Raw genomic sequence first — 26,096 nt, 5'->3', positions numbered from 1 at the left:
GACCTTGCATGCACAGCTTTAAACTTTCTTAAAAAAAACAACTTATTTATAAATATGCCCTTATTTATGTTGAGTCAATAAAAAAACTATGTTCACTGTGTATTGAGTAATTTGTCCTTGTTACCCAAAAGGGCCGGTTGTTTGATTCGGTAAATGCATTCCTGGCACGCTATGTATTTCCTAGTGTATTGCACCTGTCTCTGCCTGTCTGCATTGCTGGCTCACATTTCTCTTCCATAGTTCTTAATGTGAAGTTGCTGGTGTGGAGGAAGGGCAGCAACTAGGGACAAGCTATGCTTTCTCTACACTGAGTGTGAACAGCAAAGATAATGAGCATTATGGCATGGATTTGGCTTGTTGTAACTTTGAGCTTGGTCTTATGCTTTACAGGTAAGATATAGATGGTTTTTTTTTATCTCAGCTGTACTGACTGTGTCTTAATAGTCCTGTGCAATGTATTCTTCCTTTATTTCACAATGCTGTCTTATATTACCCATTATATAAGTATATATTTCTTTGTGTGTTCTCAATAGTATACCGAACATAATCTTCCCTTTTGTTTTAGTATTTTTTATAGCTTATCTCGTTTTTACGCTGATAGTAAAAGCAAAAGTAAAAGTAAAGCTAAAGGTTCGTACAGACCAGTTTATGGTCATACTGGCCATTAGTTTTATGTCTGTGTGCAATCCTTAGCACCATCAGAATTGCCTTGGTGATCACACCCATTAGAAAAGTAATCAGGCAGACTGAATTATTCATAGATGATCATTACCATTTTTCCTAGTGCTCACTTGCTCCACCCGCTCCTCCATAGGTGAGATGTTAAATTGCATATAGATATAGTAGTATTTAGTCATATTACAATCATAATGTAAGCTTGTCATGCCTGCATGCTTTGATACCATCTGAAGTCAGTTGGCAGCTTAGCTATTCAGTGACATGTTTGAGTTTAATACTTTTATACGGCCTACTTTTTTTGCACCACTCCTGGTGCTAACCTGTGCAAGCCAACGGTGTTATCTATCTCTCCATGCCAGTTCTCCTTTGTTCTGTTACTGCTCTTGGTTCATCATTTCTTCTGGTTTTCTGTTTGGTATACCTCATGACACAACACTGGATGTGATTGTGTGAACAAAGTGTCTCCCCTAGTATAAGGATTACCAAATAAATGAAACACTAATTTGTATGAAAGTCAAACATACATATAGTCAACCATAAAGCTTTTCCAGTATGCTGAAAATGATTTGCACCCAAGAGAAATCTGAAGTGAGAGAATATGGAAAGTGCATTATCTATCTTTTCTGAAAAGGCTAGTTTCTCAACTAACCTGTTATTTCATTGGCTTCAGAATCACTGACCTCTAACTCAGAACAGGAGTCTTAGCTCTACTGTGATTTTCTAAAATGCATGCTTGTCAATGAATGACAATATGAGGAAGTCAGAGGTAGCCAGACAACTAGTAAATACAACTACCACCCCTCTCACTTTTCGTTTTGTCCCTCCAAAGGCTACATTTGTTATTAGAGCACATGCATTGCAAAAGAAAAATGCCAAAGTGGAAGTGGTGAGGCCACCTAAAAGAAAAGCAGATCTTCTGTCTCTCACTATAGTTTGGGGGAGCTTGTCTAAAACCAGCTTAGGTGCTTAACAGGTCATGACGGTGACAATTTCGCCCCACTTGATCTGCATTGCTTACTATTATTATCTGCATTGCTATACTACTATTATACTACTATACTACTATTAAATAGTGTTGTAGGCTTGTGTCACATTTCAGATCTAAACAGATCAGATATGGTAACAGCACCATTACCACATGGTGAACAGTCAAGGTAAATATGAATCACTGTAGCTACACAATTACATCCAAACATCTGACACAGTGATTCTGCTAATTGTATGGGATTTCTTTGCCCATTTGGGTTGGTCATGCTTGGGTTTCTGTTATTTATTTCTTGCACCTCAGTTGCTGAGCTATGTATTACTCCTTCGCGTAAATGACAGCTAAAAGAGCAAACAACAAACTATTTATTAATTAATAAATAATTAGAAAGGCCTTTTTTAACATCATAAAGTCTTCCGTGGCTTTTTAGGGCACTACGTTTGTCTTATAAATTGTAGTAGATTGTATGCTGCACAATTTATAGATCCTATCCTGCTGAATTTATATTCCAAGTCAAGACAGTTTTAAGAATGAGAAACAGTGACATTTGCTGCAAGCCAGACCATAGGCATCCTATTCATGCCGGATATTACACGATATTTTCAGCTACACCTTAACCTTTTTTGTTATTTAGATAAAGCGGGAATACACTTATAGTTCAAGTTAGTAATGGCACATGAGACAGGAAAAAGGAAAGGCACAAGCAGAAATAGAATCCTTATATCATTTTAAACTGTTACTTGTGTGTACAATGGCCTTTGCCACTTTTTAGCACTCAGGTTAGCACTCTGGCCTTTGCATTGCTAGGTCCCAGGTTTAAATCCCAGAGAGGGTTTTATCTGCATGGAGTTTGCATGTTCTCCCTGTGTTTGCATAGGTTTCACCCGGGTACTCCGTTTTCCTCCCACATTCCAAAAACATGCAGTTGGGTTAATTGGCTTCCCCCTAAAATTGAAATTAGACTGTGGTAATGATTTATGACAACGGTGGCATATTAGATTGTGGGTCCCATTCAGGGACAGCTAGTGACAAGACTATAAACTTTGTAAAGTGCTGCATAGTATGTCAGTACTATATAAATACTGGATAATATTAATAATTATCCAAACTTAAGCTTTTGTCTGGGGTTTCTCCTAAATATATGCAGTTATAAACTTTCTTTAGACTTTTCTTATATCCTTAAATCCATAGTAGCTCCCACTAAAGCAACCACCCAAAAACATATCTGCAAATCCAAACTGAGATGTTCTGTGTGCAAAAATGTAAAATGCTGTTCATCTGATATACAAGTCAAGACATGTAAATTGCTAAGTCTGTATGATCTTTATATTACCATGATTTGAGTCCACTCTTTCTACCATGTAATTGACAAATTACAAAAAAAAAATGGTCTGCCTTTCTTTGTTTAAGGATCTTCTGCTTTAAGTGAAGAAGAACAACTAATGAAATATTTGTTTGAAGAGAAGGGATACAGAAAGGATCTGCGACCAGTTGACCATCAAGATGATACATTAGACATATTTTTATCATTGACACTTTCCAATCTCATCTCACTGGTATGTCTGTGTTATATAAACATATCCTGTCCGGACACTGTGCTCTCCGCCATGTTGATCAGCTTTAGGACATTGCTGTCATTGCTAAGCAGTGAGTGGAATAGCTTCAAGAGTTAGAGCAGGGTACATACAGTAAAAAGAAGACAACCACTGCACAAACCAATTTTATTAATAAAATTTCCATGAGTAGCAGAAAGCAACCTATAGTCCCAAATAGTGTGAACACAGCACAAAACAGGAATGAAAAATACTTTTGCAGGCCAGTTTCAGTATAATTAAATAGATTTTTTTGGCTTGCTATGTCTCAACAACATAAAGATAATAGTATTAATGTTTTGTTAGTCTGATTTATTTTATCGATAAAATCTAAAAGTAAATGTATTTTCTAAGGCGACCATCGTTACAATGTTGAACACAGATGTTCAACCTTTAACATTTACCTTTCTTGAAGTCATTTTATTTCTTCTATTTCCTTGTGCCTTGTACTTTTACTTAGGAATTTTGGAGGCTGCCATTGTTGGTGTTTCCTTCTGGTAATACCTGATCCCTGAACTGTGTTTACTCCCATGGCTTTGGTAGAGTAGAATATCTGACTTTACTAAGACATGACTGATGTTTTTTGGGGTCATTGCTTAGAAAGTACTAAACCAAAAGACAGCCAGGCAATTACTTTTTTCATCATGGGGTCAACATTGGCAACCTTCACATTCTTCTTATTCCTCCCATAGTACCTATAAAATGTATAAAAAATGAAGTTATCAATTGATTAATTTAAGGACTTTACTCAGAATAGACAACAGCATATAGGAAATGTTCACAGAGTCTATAAATAGATAGATAGATAGATAGATAGATAGATAGATAGATAGATAGAGGGATAGATAGATAGATAGATAGACACTTTTTAAATACATCATGGTTTGTTGTAATGTCTTTTTACATTAACCGTATGTTATTATTTCCTTGCAGAAAGAAGCAGATGAAACGCTTACCACCAATGTCTGGGTTGAACATGTAAGTTACACACTAATCCAGTCCTAAGCCTGTTCATTCTTTTTATGTTTCTATGTGTTCTATTATCCAGAAATATTTTGGTACAGATTAAGTTTGTTCACCTTTAAAGGCTTCCTGCAATCAACAATTGATATTTAGAAATGTGTATCCCTGTGAGCTCACTTCACAGGGAGGTAAACATAAATAAATCTCTATACATGTACTTTGACACCAGGTGAATAAGTATCATTCTACACACCTACCCATGCTTGTATACAATACCAAATATCTAAATTATCGCAATGCATCACTAAAAAATATGTGTACAACAGGTATCAAATCGCACTGTTAAAGCTATATAATTTACTTTCCTTTCTGTATGGTATATTGGTTGAATTATGGCTTTTTTTCCACAGGGATGGTATGACAACAGACTGACATGGGATAGGAAAGAATTCTATAACATTAGTACACTCAGAGTTCCTCCTGACATGGTGTGGCTGCCAAAACTTATCCTGGAAAACAAGTAAGACAAATAAAAAATTAAGTATCTAAAAATAACTATACCTAATCACAAAATAAAAGAAAACATATACAGTATATCTCTGCAATACATGTGCAATTCCTTATGTTATTTTGGGATGACAACAGTGTCTTTGTTGCACCGAAAATGCAAGTAATGTTGTCAGCCCTGTTCCTGTTGTAGAACTACAAAACATCTCAACAACTATCAAACATCTCAACAATGAAAGGGAAGGTTTTTTTTTAATTCAAAGAAATGAGATAGTATTTCACATAACATGCTGTCCTGCTGACAGTGGTAACCAAGATAAATATACTAGTAAATCATCCCCAGCAGAAACAACAATAAAACCTGGAAGATAATTTGGATTTGCATGCACATCAACAATGGCAGCCCTATATGATCATTAGCAAAAGAATAGCAATCTCTGATGGAAGAGAACTCTAGACATGATTATAACAGTCATGTGGGGCTTTACATGTAAGGTAATCACCAGAGTTTCCCAGCATTACCATACATATTTTAGAGCTTGTAGAGGACACAGCTTAACAGACCAGCACCAGTTCTGGCAACTGAATACATACTCATAGAATTTATTAAAGCTGGAGAGGATAGACTATCATGCAATGGTTTCTGTCTTCTGGGTACAGGACCATGAAGCCCACCATTAAAAATTCAAGGCATGGTTTTCTGATTAGTTGCCCAGTTTGCCCTACCTTAAAACTGTCCCTGAATGTCAATGTTGTGAAATACGTTATATGCAATACCAATTTGATAATTTATATATATATATATATATATATATATGACTGACATTTCAATACAAAGTTTTACATATATTAAATATTGTACATATAACAAGATTGTATTTTATTTCTTAGTAATAATGGCCAGTTTGAAGTGGCTTACTACAGCAATGTCCTTATAAGCCATGAAGGCTACATGTACTGGCTACCTCCTGCCATATTTCAAACACCATGCTCCATCAATGTCAACTACTTCCCATTTGATTGGCAGAACTGCTCTCTGAAATTCAGGTGGGGTTATATTTTCTGTTATGAGGAGTTATTGTTAGTGGTTTTATTCACCATTGAGTATCTTACACTATGTACACATGCTAGATAATTGACATCCAAGACAAATTAATGATCTTATCAGGAAAAATTATCTAGCATTTGTATAGTGATGACCACTGAATGACCATCTCTGAGTGATCATTGTCATTTCCTATAAAGGAAAACACAGCGGGGTGCCTCCCACTCATCCCCTCCTCTCTTTTGAATAGCACTGTTGTACATACAGCACATTGTGATGCAATGAGATTTTTAAAAGGTTCATTCACATTTTATATCTGTTACGGTGCCCTGGTAGCCCATTCATAATTGGTTGCTTAATACAACTCATGTTAACACTTTTCATAATGCTCAATATAAATTTACCTGAACATACTGTTATTAAAATACACTTTTTTACAACAATTTGCATTACATAAAGAAGAATATGAAAAGTCAAAGTCATAGGCTTTTTTTAGTACTGAGCCTAAAATATACCGAAATCCAAGTAGACAAAGGTTACATTTTGTCCTTTGTCCTTTGTTATTTTTACATTTTTGTTACATTTATTTTGTTGTTACATTTGTCCTTTGCTGGGATAGAGGTATATTCCCTCTAAAATAGTTGTTACAGAAACAAGTGTCCCCATTGGAGATTTTACCTGTATTACTTTTTTGGTGGGAACACAAAATTGTAGATATACTCTTACTTTAATTTTTGATGACATTGGTGATCAGAACAATTAATGAAAATCTCCCGGGAACAACATTAAAATCTTGAAAATAAGTCTACCTTTCTCTAGTTTACTCTTACTTTACTTTAAAAACGTGAGTTACATGTCATTGGATTTACAACAGCAGTCTCTTATTTAGTACATATTGTCTATGGCTATCATCAGATGTTTTACATAATTTTCTGTGCTATAGCTCATTAACTTACAATGCTAAAGAGATAAACCTGAAGCTAATGGAAGCAACAGATAAGCCTACAAACAGATCGTACCCAGTGGAATGGATTGTCATTGAAAAAGCAGCATTTACAGGTGAGGAATTTGTTGAGATTTGTTTACTGCAATAATGACAACATTTACAAACTGATAAAACCGTTTTGTATTTAGACCCAAGAACACAATTGTATATATTGCAGTCCATTGATGTGGTATCTGCATTTGTTTTCCTATTTAAGGCTTCCTTTATTGTAATCAAGTGATCTGTTGCAGGTGTACTGAATGTATATCAACAGTTTTTTTTTGCACTTATAGAATAGACTTAACAAAACACCATTAAAGGTATCTGCGTTGGAACTTGGCTGATTGATAGGGGCACACATTTGATTAGAAAAGTATGGGTACCTATCACAAATCTTGGTTTATGACAACAAACACTTCATATGACCAGAGGATCTTGTTTTTGTCCCCTAGAGACAATATGGCTACATTCTGTCTTAATTGATAAATCAAAAATTGTATGGCATATAGCCATCCTATAAATAACTAAACATTGAGTTCTATAAATGTTTTTATGAGTAAAAGTTAACTTGCAAGTTTGGTGAATGTTGGGTGAACACAATAATAAATGGACACTAAACTCCAGCTTTGTCACCCAACATAATTGAGTGACATACATCTGCTCACAGTAAAGAAGGCCGGGGGGGGGGGGGGGGGGGGGACAAAAGGAAGGTATTGTATGGAATATATAGGATGTATAGGTGTATGTATAGGGATATATAGGGGAACAAAAAGAATGTATTGTGCAGAGCAATGCATGGGTCTGCTTTGAAGCAAATCCAGAGCTCCAAAGCAAGAAACACTTTAAAATACACATTCTCCAACTCCAACAAAGGGAATAGTCCGAATATTTTTAAGGCAAAAATGGGCAAAACTTAGTGATAAAATGAAAATTATAGTAAAGCAATTTATTTTTAGAGAAGAAATTTTGGTGAATATGAGCAACTGCTGTTTGATGGTCTTTTCACCTGCCGATTGGTGAGCAAATTTTCCATTGAAAGCGGACGAGGACAATACTGTAAGCAAATGAGCAAGCTTGAATTTTAGGGTGTAAATGTTGGGTAAATTGCAGGAAACCAGTGAATATTAGAACTTAGTTTTTTTTAACGAATGTTGCTGTTCTTTCCCAGAAAATGGAGAGTGGGAGATTGTCCACATTCCAGCCAAAAAGAATATTGACAGAAGTGTGTCCCCTGAGAGCACCAAGTATCAGGACATTACATTTTACCTCATTATCAAGAGGAAACCCCTCTTTTACATCATTAACATCCTCGCTCCCTGTGTTCTCATTGCTCTGATGGCCAACCTTGTCTTTTACTTGCCAGCTGACAGTAAGTACCTCCATGAATACAAAAAGAACACTTACCACCAATAATGAGGTATGTCTCCAAATAATTCCAGTGATTTTTTTGGGGTAACAGGTATATTAGCTGATTAACTATGGTAGTTGAACAGTAAGTCTATAGTTACAAGTGGGAATGTGATGCTGCGTTCAATGTGCCCATGAGGCCCTAATCCATGGTGCACTTCTCAGGGATCACAGCTAGCATCAGAGATTGGGCCTGATTTCTGAAATCTCTCCAAAGCTGGAGAGGATACACTTTCATCATTAAAGCTGGATGGTCCGGCAAACATGGAATGGATTTCCTAAAAGTCATTTGCTATTTGTTAGCAAATGTTTTTAACTCCAGGTTTTCTGTATCACCCAGCTTTACTGATGAAAGTGTATTCTCTCCAACCTTGGAGAGATTTCAGAAATCAGGCCCATTGATGAAAGTGCGGGAGGCATTAAAAAGAAATCTTATGTGTAGGATATTTGGAAGGACACAGCTATATTGTGTGCTAATGGCCCTACTATGATCTTAGCTCAGTCTTGAGCTTTCATTGCTCATTGAATCTAATCAATTGTCATTAGCCATAAAAAGCTGCCAGTATTGTGCTGTTAGATGTCAGAGGGTGTACCAAAGATTGGACCTGTGGACCACATTGTAGAATTTGTCTAAACTAATGGCTCCCCATGTGCAAAGAAACAGATTGCTGGCATAATCATGGTCTAGCAATTACATATATAATGGATTTAACTGTCACTTACACTGTATTACAGCACTTTGAACCAAAGTAGCCAACAGGCATATTTAGTAGTTTTTATAAAACCCTAAATACCTGAAATTTAAAGCATATATTGTATTTCTGACCATTTCTGGCAAATTTTTAGGCTGTAACAAAACCAAGACGTATTGTCTGTAGCAGGTCATTAAACTAGCTGTCACATAGAGGAAGCAGTGTGTTATAGAGAGGTAATAGTCTTCATGGATGTTCCTTTGCTATAAACAAGCTGCAATACTAGATAAGGCAGAAGGGAATGCCTATAGTATAGAATATTTGCCCTTTTTTCAGGATTCTGATAATATACAACATCTCATAGACTACTTCTTTTAGCTTCAAGTGTTTTACAGGTAAGAAATAGACATACGTGAACAGGTTCATTAAGCAAACCTGCAAAATTCCTTATTTGCTATTGCGTAGGCAGGATATGCTGTCTGTGATAACCTTCTGTATGTTTAATAGTCAATAAGAAGAGGTTAGTGTCCCACATATTGTGGTAAATGATGTAGTGCTCAATGACATAGGTAAAAAAACCTTATAATGGTAAAGAGTAGTGAAGTGCTCTCTTACAGATGAGGCCAGTGGTGAAGTGTGTCTTTACATTGGTGGTCAGTAGTGAGCTGTCCACTCATATAGGAGGACACGGTTAAAGTGCCCATGTATTGTTGGTCAGTGGTGAAGTTCCTATTCTACTTTAGTATGTCTGTAAAGTAGATGCTAACTTTAGAGGGTGGATATATATTACAATGGCAATGGCTCTCTTGGGATAAGGAAAATAGGAGCATCGTCAAGATAAGTACTGCATTTTCCCTGAATAAACACTTAGATTTTCAAAAGAGTTACATTTAAAAGAACAACTTTGCCTTAAAAAAATAACACCCTCCTTAGACAACCCCCAACACACACAGCACACCACAACCACTCCATGTCTGCATCTGCTCCAAAACTGTCCCCATCTGCAGAATAATTACCCATTGCCTTGAATGTAGTTATATTAGTAATATATGTGTTGTAGGAGTATTGCCCCATTCAAGTCTCTTTGGAGCCAATGACCAGGAGCAGAGTGATTTTCAAGCATGGGACTAGAGGAGATAAGTAAGCAAGGCTGAAAGGGCTCTGTCTTAGCTTAGGTTATGAGGCTAGAGATTTTGCAGGTGAATATGTACTTTACACAAGACAATACAATGCACAGAACATAAAAAAATCTAAATTATCATAAAAAAGTTTGTAATATTTGTAATAGTTTTTTAAAGTTTTTTTAACAATTGTAATAATTATTTCATAAATCTTGAACTATAAACAAATTAATTGTTTCTAATGATGCAGGCCTTGTTACTGTGATCCCGGTTTTACTACCTATTCAGGTATTGATACAGAACAAGCATGCAGAGAGTGGAATCCAGAATATGAAATCCAATTCTATGTGTTTGTACTATTTAAGAGACTCAATAGATAGTGAATACGAACCTTTAAATATAAGACTTAGTAGCTACCATATTTGTGTCCCCACTTTATGTAACATGAGAGCAAATATTTATACTGTACCTAAAAGTTTATTCTATTAGAATATACTTAAAATGACAACCTTCTTTGAGACATATTGACATATTAATTTTGTTTCTTGTACAATAATAATTGTGTAATGTGTATTTTAGCGTTTTATTCCCTTCTTATTAGAACAGCACTATCCTAGTCTTTAGTCTGTGCATAACATCATATTTCTGGCAGGTGGTGAAAAGATGACCTTGGCCATATCTGTCCTGCTGGCTCAGTCTGTCTTCTTGCTGCTGATCTCACAGCGCCTCCCGGAGACTTCCTTGGCTATTCCACTGATCAGCAAGTGAGTCGCTCAAGTATTTTCTATGACCTAATTGAAAAAAAACTGTTTTGCTGCATATCTGATTGCTGATGTCATCACAGGTCTCTACTATACTTCTGGATGTATTACATTACTGGTCCCCTGCTGCTCTCAGTGGTTCTTTCCACTGGCCTCTGTGTCCTGCAGTGAGTTAGAAGTCAGCTGGTGGAACTACAAAGTGCAGTGGGGGATTCCAGAATCTGAAACTCTTTGAAGTCTTAAATATAGGAAATCCATAAACTAACTAACTTTCAACTGTCCATTTGGCCTCTATCCACAACAAAATGTAATCCAGGATGTAACATACATTTCCATGACTATGCCTAAAACACAATGCACAAATTTATTTTACTTTATTACCCTAGCGGTAATCCCGAGTGTGACTCGGGATGGATTTTCTCACTTACCTTGTTCCGTCAGCGTCCCCCGGTGTCCTGCTGGTCCCCACAGGTTCTGGGGACACGTCCTTCCTCTTCGATTCTCTTCGTTTTTTTTAACAGATTTTTGTGTTTTTTTGTTTAAAGTTTATTAATAAATTTATTAAATATTGGACATATTTCAGTGAGTTATGCCTAAGAGTTATAGGCCTACAATGTAAAATAAAATTCCATGCAAAAAAAAAAAATGTAACACTTTTTGCATGGAAATTTGTACAGAATTGGAACGCTAGGGGGGTTAAAGTGCTACACAAATTATACCTTGCACAAAAAAATCAAATGGCTTTCCAAGTAGAAATAACCCTGTTTTCTGTTTTTCAGGTACCTGACATTTATCATGATTCTGGTGACAATTGTGGTTGTTAGTTGCGTTGTTGTACTGAATATGCATTTCAGAACTCCCAGCACGCACATCATGTCAAGTCGGATGAAAGAGGTATGTCCAGAATACCCGGATTATATAAATACAATGAATAATGATGATGAAATGTAGTGAACAACAAGTGACATTTTGTAATATGTGGGGAAATCTAGACCCTCATTATTACATGATGCAAAGAAAGAAGAAAAATTGATTTTTTTTACCATCAAAAAACTATTAAATATGTTCAACCCATTACTGCTTTTAATAAAATCCAAATAACCATTGTTTATTCATGGAAACATTTTTTATCTAATTTTATAGCTTGGTAAAATACAGTTTATGAGTACTTTGTAAACTTTATTTTTTTTGGATTTTACAGAAGCAGTAATGTATTGATTATGCACAAATGATTGTCATTAAATATTTAATGCTTAAAAAATTGTATTTTCTTACTTTCTTTGTCAAATGCATTTGACCTTGACTACAACAGTGTTTTTTTAGTACCAAATGGAGCCAGGTAGGCTAGGTAAGGCTCTGACACCTTTACCTTATATACTCTTGCAGAATCCCAGAATGAATCCCTCATATCAGCTTCATTAAACCAAGCACCTTAACACAGGGATCTCACCTGTACAGTCCCCAAGAATAAGACACTACTGAGCTGTTTAAGTATGCCGCATCCGCTACAAAATGAAATATCAGCTTTGACCAGACAGATCCTTTAACGTCTGATGTTTGAGCAGTGCCAGCTCTATACAATAAATAAAGGTGTTAGCATTAAAATGCTGAGGGGACTCCAAAGAGAATTATTAATAATATTAACCATATACCTGTTTAGAATGGGTATGGGGCAAATCTCAGTGAATGTAAAGTGTGCAGTAATTGTATAAAACACAAAAAAGAGGCAAATGATCACAGAGTTAATCATTTCCTGCTTTAAAACATATGTCCCTATGCTCGTCTTAATTCTGTTATCTTTTACTAATAAAAATTGTGTATTTTAGCTCTTTCTATATAGACTGCCTCGCATACTGCATATGTCACGGCCAGCAGAGCCTGACCCGGGGCCCTGGAATGGGGTGCTACAACGACGTAGTAGTTCAGTAGGATATATTGCAAAGGCTGAGGAATACTTCAGTGTGAAATCACGAAGTGAACTCATGTTTGAGAAGCAATCCGAGCGCCATGGTCTCACTAGTCGAGCTACACCCGCACGTAAGTGATTATGTTTAAAACTGAATCCAAATCAATCTGGGAATTATTCTATAGTGAAAGGTTAATTGATAGAGGTAATCCAATTTGCTATTTTGAAAAAATGCACATGCACCATTCCGTCCTCAAAATAAGTATTTTTTTATTTAAATAAAGGTATGCGAGTATACTACAGATTCCTGATATTCATAGGCATAGTAATATACAGGTATTAACACACTGCATTACAAGGTGCCACCATCAGGGAATTTCCAGCCAGCATCAAATTTAGGGAACGGGTGTTACTCTTGTTTTTTCAAAATTATATAATTTATCTTATACACAGGTGTAAACCCAGTGGGCTCAGACAATCTACAAGATCAGCTTTATGATGAAATCAAGCCTGCCATTGATGGAGCAAACTTTATTGTCAAACACATGAGAGAAAAGAATGACTACAACGAGGTATGGGTAAAAGCCACTATAGTTGCGTACAAGCAGGACTTTATACAAGCTCCCTTTTAGTGCCATGTGATTATTATAGGAAAAATAATGCTAGAATTTACTGTAAGTAACATTAAGTTGCTTAAGAACTCTGGAGACCAACAATCAAGGCAATTAGAGAGATCTGCCATTTTTTTCTAAATGACAAAGGGTCTTCTAACTCTTCACAACATCTTGTGCATCCCCTTTTACCCTTTACCCCCTAATATCTAATGCCTAATTACAGTACGGGGAACCAAAATATTTTTCAGGTTAAAACATCGTGTCATAGAAAGAGTCCAATTTAAGAGAAACAAAAGGTGCACACTCAAATTTGAGGAAGGGTTTAGGAATTACAGCTCTTTAATATGTACAACCTGTTTTTTAAACAGGGTACCAAAAGTAATTGAAGAGTTTACTCCAAACCTATATAACTTTTGTTATTTCATTATCAATTAAGCAGATAAAAAGTCTAAGGTTGATTCCAGTTGTGTTATTTATACTTAGAAGTTTTTGTTCTGAATTTACAATATGCAGTCAAAGGAGCTCCCCATGAAACAAACAACTTTTAACTGTGAAAACAGAACAAAACCCATCAGAGAAATTGCAAGAATATCAGCAGTGGCAAAATCTACAGTTGGGTACATTCTAAGAAAAAAAGAATGCACTGGTGAACGCAGCAACGAAAAAAGGCCCGGACGTCCACAGAAGTGAAGAATACTGTCTAAGAAGTAAGCATGTCAATATCCAAGTCTACCATAAAGAGAAAACTTCATGAAAGCAAATATAGACGATTCCTCCCAAGGTGCAAAACACTCACAAGTCTCAAGAATAGAAAAATTAGATTGGAAAAAAATCTTGGGAAAAAAAAAAAAAAATCACAAAAGCCAGCACAGTTCTGGAACAGCATTCCTTGTATGCGTGAAACTAAGATCAACCTTCACCAAAATAATAGCAATAAATATGTGTGTAGAAGGCTTGGAACAGCTCATGATCCAAAGTATACAACTTCATCTGTAAAGCACAGTGGAGACAGTGTGATGGCTTGGCCATGCATGGCTGCCAGTGGTTCTGGGTCAGCAGTGAATTCTGAGGCTTACAGAACCATGAGCTCATTTTATAGGTATAAGGGAAAGAAGGGGAAAGAAAGAGGTTTCAGGCTCAGGTTTTTGTGCAAAAAAAAAAAATCAAGAGTGTATTTTTCAAATTACGATTAGTACATACATCAAAGGTAGATATTATTTATTTTAAGCTCAATATCCAAATGCCTGTTATTGTCACAGGGTTTGGATACTTAAATCTAGACATAAGACTCCTTCCAATGTCATACAAAATACATGTTAGGTATGTACACCTGTTATGGTCGCATGATTTCCAACGCGTTTCGCGTTATAGGCTTCTTCAGGGGTATAAATTTGCAGAGGTTGTATGATTTCTATATTGTACAAATACAACAATATAAACATATAGCATATATATTGTCAAAGATTATTATATAATATAGTTTTGTTAGAGATCTAGTTTGTAATATAACATAATAATAGGCGAAACGCGTTGGGAATCATGCGACCATAACAGGTCCCCTTCTTACCTTGTTTTCAATCTTTACATGTATTTTGTATGACATTGGAAGGAGTCCTATGTCTAGATTAAAGTATCCAAACCCTGTGACAATAACAGGCATTGGGATATTGAGCTTAAAATAAATAATATGTACCTTTGATGTATGTACTAATCGTAATTTGAAAAATACACACTTGATTTATTTTTGCACAAAAACCTCCTGAGCCTGAAACCTTTTTCTTTCCCCTTCTTTCCCTTATACCTATACAATGAGCTCTAAATAATCAACAAAGAGGTTGGCTCAACACAACCTTTATGAAACAAAGACAAGAACCAACACCAAAAACAAGCTTACAGAACCATACTGTCTGCTCAAATCCAGCCAAATTCTGCCAAGTTGATTGTGTAGTGCTTCAAAATACAGATGTACAATGAGCCAAAAATGTACAGCTAAAGCAACGCAAGAGTTATTAAAGAAGTGGAATGATCTCCAATGGCCTGGTCAGTCATCTGATCTCAACCTGATCAAGCACACATTTCACTTGCAAACCTCAGACAGAAAGACCCACAAACAGCAACTGAAAGCCCCTACAGTAAAGGGCTGGCAAAACATCACAAAGGAGGAAACCCAGAGTCTGGTGATGTGCATAGGTACAAGACTTCAGGCACTCATTGCCAGCAAAGAATTTTATTTTAAGTATTAAAAATGAACATGTTATTTCCACCTACATATATGTTTTCAATTACATTTGAGCCCCTAAAATGAGAGTAATATGTATTAAAATGTCTCCAGTTCCTTTAATTTTCATACAATATTTTAAAAAGCAAAAAGACTGCATCTTAATGGTTTTATTTCAATTGTGCTGATATACAGGACCAAAATTAGAAAAACACCAGAGTCACCATCCAAATATTTATGGACTTACTATAATTTTTTTTTAAATGCAGATTCAGCTATACTCACTATAAATAACATCAAATCAATGTTTGAGTAAAAAATCCTAATACCAAAATAAACTGAAGAATTATGAAGTGTATGTAGAGCCAAAACGTTTCTAAATGTAGTTTTAAATAGATTTGGTAAAAAAAGTGAATGGAAATTTCCTCAGAGTAAATAGAATTTCCGTCTTAGACAATTGCCATTGCAACATTTGTTCCCATTAAAAGGTTTTCCCTCACCTTTTGCTTTATTGACTCAAAAGTTTAGGATTTCCTGTAACTTTCTAACATGGAGCCATGTTAGAAACATGGTCACATGGTCACAAATAGAATGTTGAGTCTCACCAATAGGCAAACCAATACCAATAAAATCCTTTATCACTCTATCCAGAATTGAAAAAAATGTTTTCCCTTTACATACGCACATCTAGTTGTGTGCATCACCTTATTCTTTCTATTCTCTCTACAGGAGAAAGATAACTGGTATCGTGTCGCTCGGACTGTTGATCGACTGTGCCTGTTTTTTGTGACCCCGGTCATGCTCATTGGAACGCTTTGGATATTCCTTGGAGGAGCCTATAACCAACCCCCAGCTTTTCCATTTGCTGGTGACCCTTATGATTACAAGGAAGAACACAAGAGGCTGATGTAGGGCATGTTAGAAATACTCCATCCCATGCAGGATTCCGGATTGTTACACAATAAATCTGAGAAAAGAATCCGACTAGGGCGCAGTAGATGGATAAGCTTACATTCTAATGGCATTTATTGATGTCTTATTTTTCTCTTTTTGTCTTCATCTGTTTGTAGTGTGTTGTTCGTCTCAACAAACATGAATGGTACATTTTAAATCTTTTATTTATGAACATCTGATTTATTAAATATCCCCAAATTCTGGTTTCGTCTTCCTTATAGCACAATAAATGCTCAAATAAAAGGCAGCTTTTTGCTGCAATATCCGTATTCAGTAAAGATCTGTTCCCACATTGCTTTTTTCCCACCACTAGATGTGCTGAGTCTACAATCCACCATTGAACTCCATTCCTTTGAGATTTGGCTTTCATAAAACCACTTTAACCTGTAACTGGATAATAAAAGAAGAAGCAGCACAGCTCATCTCTGTCACTCGGTATTCCTTTACTGTCACCATTCTCCTTATTAGCACATGTATTGTGCTGCTTCTCCTTGTGAAACCCTTCTGTATAGGGGATGCAATGAGCTGACACCAGGTTAAATTTAGGTACATTAATTAATGTATTATTGATCACTTGTGAATTTTTCTGCCTTGGGTTAAGATTAAAAATAAGCAGCATGCAGTAGTCACTTGTTATGTCAGCATTTTACAGAGCACAGCTGATGGGTATACCATGTAAATGTGGAATATTCTAAACAAAAACATACAACATTTCATAGAAATATAATTGCCATAAAAATCAGGTAAGCTTGGTTGAAAAATCTTTGGTTGGTCTGTTCCTTAAGGAAAACCTGTTTATGTTTGGGCAGTTCAAATTGAGCATATATTAAAAAAATATGTAAGTAGAAGTCTGCTACATGTCAATATTTCAATAAAAGTCCATTATAAATGATAAAATGGGTTGTACTAAATCTTATTTAAGGTTGATCCTAGGGCATGTAGGAAGTTTAGTCCAACTTAGAGTACCAAATTCTGTAATTTCAAAATGTTGCATCAAATTAGCATAAATGGCAACATTTTTGTTGGGGGTATTCTAGTTAGTTAATTTGCAGAGAGGTTCCAAACTTCAGAGCTATGCAGTAGTGTGCACTACAGAAAATGGATAGCTAATACAATCAAAGTACATCTAACCTAATCTGTGAGTTGTTGGACACTAAACATCCTACACTCCCTGAGGAAGCTTTTCTGCAAACGTGTTGACATAGTACGACCAACTTTAAATAAGAATTAGGCACAACTCATTGTATCCTTTATCATGAACTTTTATTGAATTTTGGATGAACAAAGAACAATACTATTACATAGTTATTTTTATATTAGTATTAGACTTTTCAATAAAGTTGATGTTTTATACTTACTTTCTTGTAATACATATGTTTTGTGTTCTATTTGGTAACAACCTAATCCTCCCCCCTTTCGGTCTAACCAAACCTCTTGAACGGCTCAACCATCCTCAATATTGTTTTAGTGTGATCGGTGTTTGCACTGATCAACAAGAAGATTCAGAAGTGTGAAGCTTAACTTTACACAGGGCAGGTATAAATGTAAAGTATATCTAAAGTCATTTGTGGATGAATTTGTGGAAGAAGGTGAGGGTTAAAATTACATTCATTTAGCAATATGTGTTTATCAATTTATGATATCTTTTTTTAAGGTTACCACTGTTTATGAGTTAACTATAACAAAAATGTGATCAGCTTTAAAGTAGTGCTACAAATTCCAGCTGATTTATTCTTGTCCACTATAGATATGGAAAAAGTTTACACCACAGTGCACAATATCCTATACAAAGGCAACTAAATGTGAGGCAGCTTCACCCAACACTTTCCCTGTCAGATACTATCCCAATATCATCCTGTTTTCCTTTCTCACTGCAATTCACTTTCCTTAATGGTGGATTTATAAATAGTTCAATAAATGCACTGAAAATTGCCTTAATACTTCAGCGCATTACAGTGTTAAATTATCCGTATTTTTATGTTTTTAAAAAACAGCCCCATAGAATTTCCACTGACTGTAAGTGTGGCTAATATGTAATTATGTACTCAGGTTTATGACAGGTGTACTTTAAAATAGGGTTGTAAGTTTCATCAAACCTCTATGCTATAGGACAGAAAAGAATAAGCTAGATATTAATGATGAAGAACTTTTTCATTTTGTAACTGTTTTCAGTATAAAGTAATATACTGAAAATGAGAAAGAGATCATTTAAAGTGGTTGATTTACTAAGGGAATAAACATTGTTTACTTAGTAAGTGAACTACTACCTTTCAAAGAAATGTTCTGTTGACTTTGTGATTCTTTTTACATCCTCATGTACATTAGTGGGTAAATATGCAACGTTAATTTTTAACACAATAAATAAATCAATGATTCTTAAACTGTGAGATGCTTATCACTGGATGTTCAAATACAAGGGTTCATTCCCCTCCACCTCAATAAATCACCATCTCTCTGCTGCCTTCTAGCTGCTATTGGCCATGGGCACCACTGGACTAGCTATGGAACAGAAGATGAAACAGCTACCTCTTAAGCTATGTACACACGTCGAATGGTTCTCACCCGATTATCGTCCCAGGGCTGATATCAGATGATAATCTGGCATGTGTACAGCGCCTTTCGTCCATCGTCCAAATGACTGTCCTGGAGGATCCACGGACGATGGACGACAAACGATCCTAATGCAAGGGAAGGGAGAGAGCACACAGCAGGGTGCCGCTCCGTCGTTCTCCCCCTCCCCATTCCAAAGAGCAGAATGGTGCTGTATGTACAGCACTCGTTCCTGCATCATGCAGTCCTTAGTCATTGGAAAGGTGGAAAGGATCGTGAAAGATCCTTTCCAACAACAATAATTGCACATGTGTATGCAGCTTTAGGGTTTGAGACAGATTCCAATTTCCACTCTGACCTTATTCTCCAATTTCTCCTGCAGCTGAAGTGGCACTCAGAATACAAGAAAGGCAGGTAAGTCAAGAGAGGGCTGACAATGTGTGCTTTCACACTGGCAAACCCTACTGGCAAACCCTACTCCACCAATTGCACCAACTGACCCTACTCCTCACCCACTCTGACCTTATTCTGCACCCATACTGACCTATTTTGTGCACCCACACTGACCTACCCCATGCTCCTACAAGGACCCTCCTCTGTGTTCCCACATTGATTCTACTCTGTACACCCAAAGTGGCCTAATCTGTGCACCCACACTACCCTACTCAATGCACCCACACTGACCTACTCTGCGCTCCCACAATGACCATACTTTGTGCGCCCACACTGACCCATTTCTGTCCACCCAGATTGGCCCCACTCTGTGTACCAAAAATGACCCCACTCTGTGTACCCACAACTGTCTACATAACTGGTCTAGTATTCAGTACTTAATAAAACAGACTTCATTTATTCATCTGGAGATACTAGTATGAGGAAATAGTTTCTAGAAGTCTTCTATAAAGTCTGTAGATGTATGTAGGTATGAGTGACACTTGTACAACACAAAGGCAGTTGTATTGGGGCACCACTGGCTAAAGTTAGGGAAATAATGCACTAACCTAAGTAAACATTCCTGTGAAATGTGATAATTCACTTAACTAAGTAAACAGCTTAAACTCTTTAGAAAATCAAACCTATTAATTTTATATTAATCTATGTGTACCTTCATAGCTTGTTATACACCTTAACAGTCAGGGACACAGACCACCCTTGTGTCTGTTTTAAACTGATTACACGTGTTTCCAACAGACAGTGGGAGCATCTCTCCAGGGAGTTAGAGGGTTAGGTGTTTTACTGTTTATTGGAAAGAATCTTAAATACGTGAGAAAGCAGAACAGAAACTTTCCATTAGAAGTTGCAATATAATTGGACTTTCCACATAAGATATGCTGGTGACACATAGAGACATGTTATAGACATATTGGCTATAAAGATGCTTCACGTAATTTCAGTCATTGTTACATTGTTACAGCATCCCCACTGTAAATCATCCTGTTATAATGTGCTTTTGGAATATGTTTTTCAAGCTGTCAAAATTCAAGTGAAAGATTCACCCATCTCCTCTACTGCTTGTACATTTAGGGGTTCTGCAGTTGGAGAAAGGATCTGGAAATAAATGTTACACCAGTGTCAAAAAATGTTTGTTTGTGGAACATTGCAATGTAAATGGTAAAACTTATACATAAAACATCAATTTAAAAATGATGAAATAAACAATAAAAAACACCCTCAAATATCCTAGTTTCCCTTTAATAGGTTTATTAATGTTTCTCCCAATATTCTACAATACACTCAGATGACACGTGTGGCCATCATTAAAATCACTATCACCTAGTCTGGTTTATTTAATCTATAGTTATCTTGAACATACAATATAACTGTTAACACCAAATGACCAAGCCTCTAGGGTTTGTGGTTCCTGTGCAATAAATGGTTGTGTGGCATTAGTAAAGATTGTTTGGTCAACTTTAGCTCAAAAAAATCTATGATGTATGGGGATAAAAAATAAAGAACATAAGTATGTTACAAATACAGTGTGACTGACATGACTTGATTTCCTCATGGGTACAGTTTAAATCTCATTAGTGACTTAAAAAAAAAGTTTGTAGCCTGTAACAGTTTCATATTCTGAGCAGCACACAACTGTGATTGGTGGAGGCAGCTGTCAGTATCTTACTCGATGTCTAGGCATGCCACTCAATGCAGTTTGGTTCTGTGCATTTTCTATCACCAATGCTAAGCCGTAATGATTAACATTTTGTTGCTTATAAAAAGATAAGTGTCACGTGAGATTTTGTGTGCTTTCATTCCAGTATACATTACACATAATCATCTGATATTGCCCTGCTGGAATGGCTGATTGTGTAAATAGCACTGAAGTATACCATTCACTTAATTAGGAGGCTTACTGAAAAAGTGTAAATCAATGTATCAGGCTCTGATTAACACAACTACTAAACCTATAGTTTTAGAGCTTGTGTCCACCGACTATAGGCTTAATAGAGCACTTTAACGGGAAATTGTTGAGGCTTCTGAGATTTAAAATTTATTGAGACTTTCATTTGACCAGCAGAAGATCTCCTTCTGGTCTGAGATTTCATCAATATATGGTGGAATTGGTTTGTTTGGATACCATTATATATGCCTGGCAGTGCTTTAATGGTTGTTTCTGCTTCTCCTGAATAGCACATATGTATGTTTTACATACCTTAGCTAATATCAGCAATAGACCTAAAACTTGGTTCCACCATTTAACTATGGAGTTTCTGTCCAGTAGACATTTACTCTTTGGACACCTACTTATATTATAAATATTAGGAATCTATTCACACAATGGATTGCCAAGATATATAGACCTCTCTCAAAAAGGGAATTTCACTGACATACAGCACCTGATTTTATAAAGCTCCCCAAGGCTGGAGAGGATACAACTTTCATCAGTGATGCTGGGTGATCCAGCATACCTGGAGGGGATTTCTTCAAAGTCACTTGCTATTTGTTATGTTTGCTATGCAAATATTTTGATTCCTTGACCAGATCCAGTCCAGGTTTGCTAGATCACCAAGCTTTACTGATGAAAGTGTATCCTCTCCAGCCTTGGAGAGCTTTAATAAATTAGGGCCATTGTCTCAACTACTATTAAATTGCAGATCTTTAACATTTTCTGCCTAGAGTAAGGCTGATGAAGGATTTATATAATTGCTCTTTGGCTTTTCACAAAATACTACATATATACCACATATCAGCTTTAGAAAAGTGGATTACATTGAACATTTGTGAATTTACAGGTTAACACCATCCTTACCAGACATAATAATATTGCTGGCTAGCCATAAATAAAATATTATTAAAAATGGTTGCATTTTTAATTGACATATTAGAGCATTACATTGATAGTTTGTTAGATTGTCACATGGGGCCCCAAGGATGTTTTTACGTTATTAAATATGTACTGTATATCATTAGAAATTTGATCTAATAAAAGTTGATATTTTTAATATTTTTGAGCAGTGCCTTTTCAGATCCCTCCTTATAAATATATATACTTTTTGGCACATATCCACTATAACTATTAAAGCCTACTATCTTGTTCCTTTTTAGGAAAGCTAGAGCTGTCTATTACAGAAATGATTTCTGCCTGTCATAAGACACCGGTTGAAGAGTATTTCTAATTGATCTCACCCTGCTAGACAGCTGCACACCTACTGGTATTTATGGTGGTTTTTTGTCAGCTGGGATGAAACTTTCTCGCCCACATAACATTCATGTGTGGTACTGGCACGCTGTGTGAGAAAATAGAGCCAAGCAGTGAATCTGCAGACAGTGAATCAGTTATTAGGAACATGGTGTCCCCCTATAATTCACGCTAATTTATTATGACAAATGTTTTCAATTCTCTGCACATTCACAAATCACTTTCCAGTAAACTCTAACAAGTTAAGAGAATTGATACCTTTATTTTCTCGTAATATAGGGATGGTAGCAGACTAAAAACATCCTGGTAGATTAAATTTATTAAAACAGTTCATTCAATGATCTTAATAAGACAGTCCTCTAGAAAATGTCAGGCTTTGGGATTCTTGTTTTTGATACACATAAATTAGTATGTATACAAAAATAAAGGAAAACACAAACTAATCTTAAACTGAGCTAACTTAATTTCATATGTCTCTGTATGTCAGCCTTTAGAATGTTTTTGCCTAATGGGAACGTGTGGTATATTGGACATATTTTCATTCTTCATTATGTTTGGGGCTAACAATTACAATTTAAAAAATTAATTTTTTATGGTCATGAAAACATATAATAATATTGCATAAAAGTTTGCAGAATATTCAACGTTTCAGTAAGCAGTTAGAGCTTTAGGTTCTTTTTACGTGTGTTTCTGTATTTTCTTAGCTTGTGTTGAAAAACCAATTGTTTTAGTGAGCTCAGTAGCTTAGGTTGATTATTATACACAAGGTCAATTAACCTAACTGTATGTTTTTGGGATGGGGAGGAAGCCTGTGTGCCCAGAGGAGAAGCACTTAGGGAGAACATACAAACTCAACGTAGTTCCCTAGATTCAAAATTGGGACCCTGGTGCTGCAAACACAAAATTGCTAGCCAAGCAGCACCAACTTGTATTTTTTGTGTAATTAAAACACTAGTAAAATGCATGACCAGAAGGTATATAAAATATACTATTACTGTAAATTTTTATATTATAGACTTTCTTCCAGTTCCTTCAGACCTAATCTATGTATTATGCATAATATTATGCATGTTGTGTCTATCACTATATAATTTTCTCTGTAATATTTTGTTTCTTAGAATTTGAACTTAGTGCATTATGTTACACTGTTGTATGGTCCCAATCTCCTCAATTCGTGACCCAACTATGAACATAACTCTGAACTTTATTCCTAAATCTGAAGTCATCCAGCTATAATTTGGGCATACCCACCTACTATACTAGTATCTTAATACATAAAACTCTGACCTGCCACTGAATAAAAATGGACCTAAGTAAAAAGTTCGGGATAACTATGTGTGGTGGGGCTGTGAGGAATGCAGCCATTTTCTGAACCTGCTGAAACATTTGAGATTCATTTCCTTTACCTACTATGTGGAATGTACATTATGTAGTCTCTGCATCCATCAGAACCTGACCACACAGGGTTTTAGTTTCATTACGGGATCCCTTTAACTTTATCTATTGAGTCACTGATTGTCATAAGTGAAATACCAGTGCAGCTTTCACAAGACATTCTCTACTCTGGAGACTGGGGAGGTCCAGCTGATAACTGGAAGCTCTCACCAAGCACATAGGAAAGTCTAATTTGGGCAGGACTGAGTGACACACATTATTCTGCAGCAAACAGATGGCTTGTGAAGACAAACATTTCTAACATCAGCTGTCTACTCAGGCATTGCATGTGAATGTCAGTTAACCCCTCTTGGGACAAGTGATGCCAGTGCAACACTGCAATTACTATATTAAATTTATCTTTTAGTTTGTGGTTAAGGTCTGTTTGAGCTCAAAAATAAAATTGTTACTACACAATAATTTTCAAACCTTATATTTATTTTTTTAGAATAACGTTCCTACTTTTAATATTTTCAAGGCATAACATAGAGAAAATAAATATAAATGGATGTTTTTTATTTGGCACAGACCTATTTAGGTTTATATCTTTACTTAGGTAACTGTACGAAGCATTCATTTGAGTTATGAAATCCTCTTTACTGTTTGACCATGAAACCATTCACAAGGCTTTCCTTCCAGTCCAAAAGCTTTAAGCTCAATCATAGAAATATAAATATTTAGTCAGATTGGAACTGTTTTTCAAGCCTCAGTGTTCATAGTTTTAACCTCAGTTTTTTGTTGTAGTAACCAGAATATGACGACATTGCCTAGTGCACTAATTATTTTGGAAAACCTGGACAGACAAACCCCTTATTTCTTCAACACTACAAATCTGCTTGAGAATACTTAACTACCACAATTGGTACATGCAGATTTTCCTACCGGTTATTTTAAGCGGAGCAAGCAGCATCTTGAAGTGTATTGAAATGAACTTTTTTACTTAAGTTTTGGATAAAATAAGATTGTTGAACCTTCTGTCAGAAGGTCACTTTTTGTCCATCCCTGGTAAAATGTACACTCTTTAGGTGACTATTGTTACAAAGAGAGAAAGCAAGAGCAATTCAATATTTTGAAGAATTAATAAAGCAATACTGTAGGAGGAGAAAATCCTCCAATGGGGACACCTCTTTTAGGGATAACTCTGGGGTAAAAATTCTGTTTACTTTAGAGATATTTCCTTACATCCTGTTCAGTTGTAGAGACAGAATGTGATAAAAAATCTCTTTACTGGGGTGCAGAAAGCAAACTAGAAAAAAAAATGACCTGGTAGGGTTTCATCCTTTTACTGCTGTGCACAAAACTAAAATCGTAGACATAAGGCATACACAATGTTTTTTTCTTCACATAGAATGGAACAAAAATTCAGTACCCAATCAAGGATATAGCTGTGGAAGATGAATATTTTTTTGGGTAGGTGAGCTCTTTTTGAATCATGTAATTAGTGACTTAATTGCACATTAAATAGTGTTTTTTTAATGATGGCTCAGTACATAGTAAAGAGATTGCTGCAACGTCTGACCCTTAAACTGCAGTTCCATTGACTCTTTGACATGAAAGTAAAGAGATGAAGATAATTATTACATGGAAATAAATAAATATAAAGGTACATATGGAGAGAGAAAAACAGAAGGGTAAATAGGAAGATGATGGGAAATGGAAGAAGAAAAGGTGCTGTCCTATTAGAAGGAAGTATAAAGTATCTGGATCAGAAGGATCATATGCACAAAAATATGGCTGACTAATGTGTTGTATAACACAATAGTTGTCTTTTCAACCATTTAGAATATATATAATGTTATTTCATGAAAAACAGCTGTTGTTATAGTTGGAAGTTATATATGTATGTGTTATTTATTTATGTATTATTTATTTATCACCTATTTTTTGCTTAGCTCATAATATAGTGTCATGACTTGTAATACAACACAGCCCTCTGCTGTCAGCACAAGCTCCAGGTTACTTTCTGGTGCAATTGTTGGGTAATGTGGGACATTGTTATTTCTCTTTGTCATCTTTGGTATCAACAGCTGACTATTTCTAGGACAGC

At 35.8% G+C, this 26,096-nt stretch overlaps 1 protein-coding gene across 1 annotated transcript; it reads left to right on the top strand.

The window, feature by feature from the left end:
- The first annotated feature begins 248 nt into the window (after positions 1-248).
- CHRND (cholinergic receptor nicotinic delta subunit) lies at positions 249-17,804 on the top strand. Its single transcript, XM_072408304.1, has 12 exons — positions 249-390; positions 3,074-3,219; positions 4,189-4,233; positions 4,629-4,738; positions 5,617-5,772; positions 6,714-6,829; positions 7,924-8,124; positions 10,628-10,739; positions 11,516-11,630; positions 12,563-12,773; positions 13,096-13,214; positions 16,204-17,804. Exons 1-12 carry the CDS (start codon positions 330-332, stop codon positions 16,384-16,386), a joined length of 1,575 nt encoding a protein of 524 aa, XP_072264405.1. The 5' UTR covers positions 249-329; the 3' UTR covers positions 16,387-17,804.
- Positions 17,805-26,096: the final 8,292 nt, after the last annotated feature.

Source organism: Pyxicephalus adspersus, chromosome 4 (assembly GCF_032062135.1).
Source record: "Pyxicephalus adspersus chromosome 4, UCB_Pads_2.0, whole genome shotgun sequence".
Taxonomy (NCBI): domain Eukaryota; kingdom Metazoa; phylum Chordata; class Amphibia; order Anura; family Pyxicephalidae; genus Pyxicephalus; species Pyxicephalus adspersus.
The sequence above is the reverse complement of the archived record's forward strand: the minus strand, read 5'-3'. Positions and strand labels throughout refer to the sequence as shown.

Bases quoted from the DNA above. Each gene is read 5' to 3' on its own strand.
- CHRND (XM_072408304.1), top strand. From the start codon at position 330: ATGAGCATTATGGCATGGATTTGGCTTGTTGTAACTTTGAGCTTGGTC. The intron at 5,773-6,713 runs GTGGGGTTATAT...TCTGTGCTATAG, and splicing joins AACTGCTCTCTGAAATTCAG to CTCATTAACTTACAATGCTA. The intron at 8,125-10,627 runs GTAAGTACCTCC...TATTTCTGGCAG, and splicing joins CTTTTACTTGCCAGCTGACA to GTGGTGAAAAGATGACCTTG.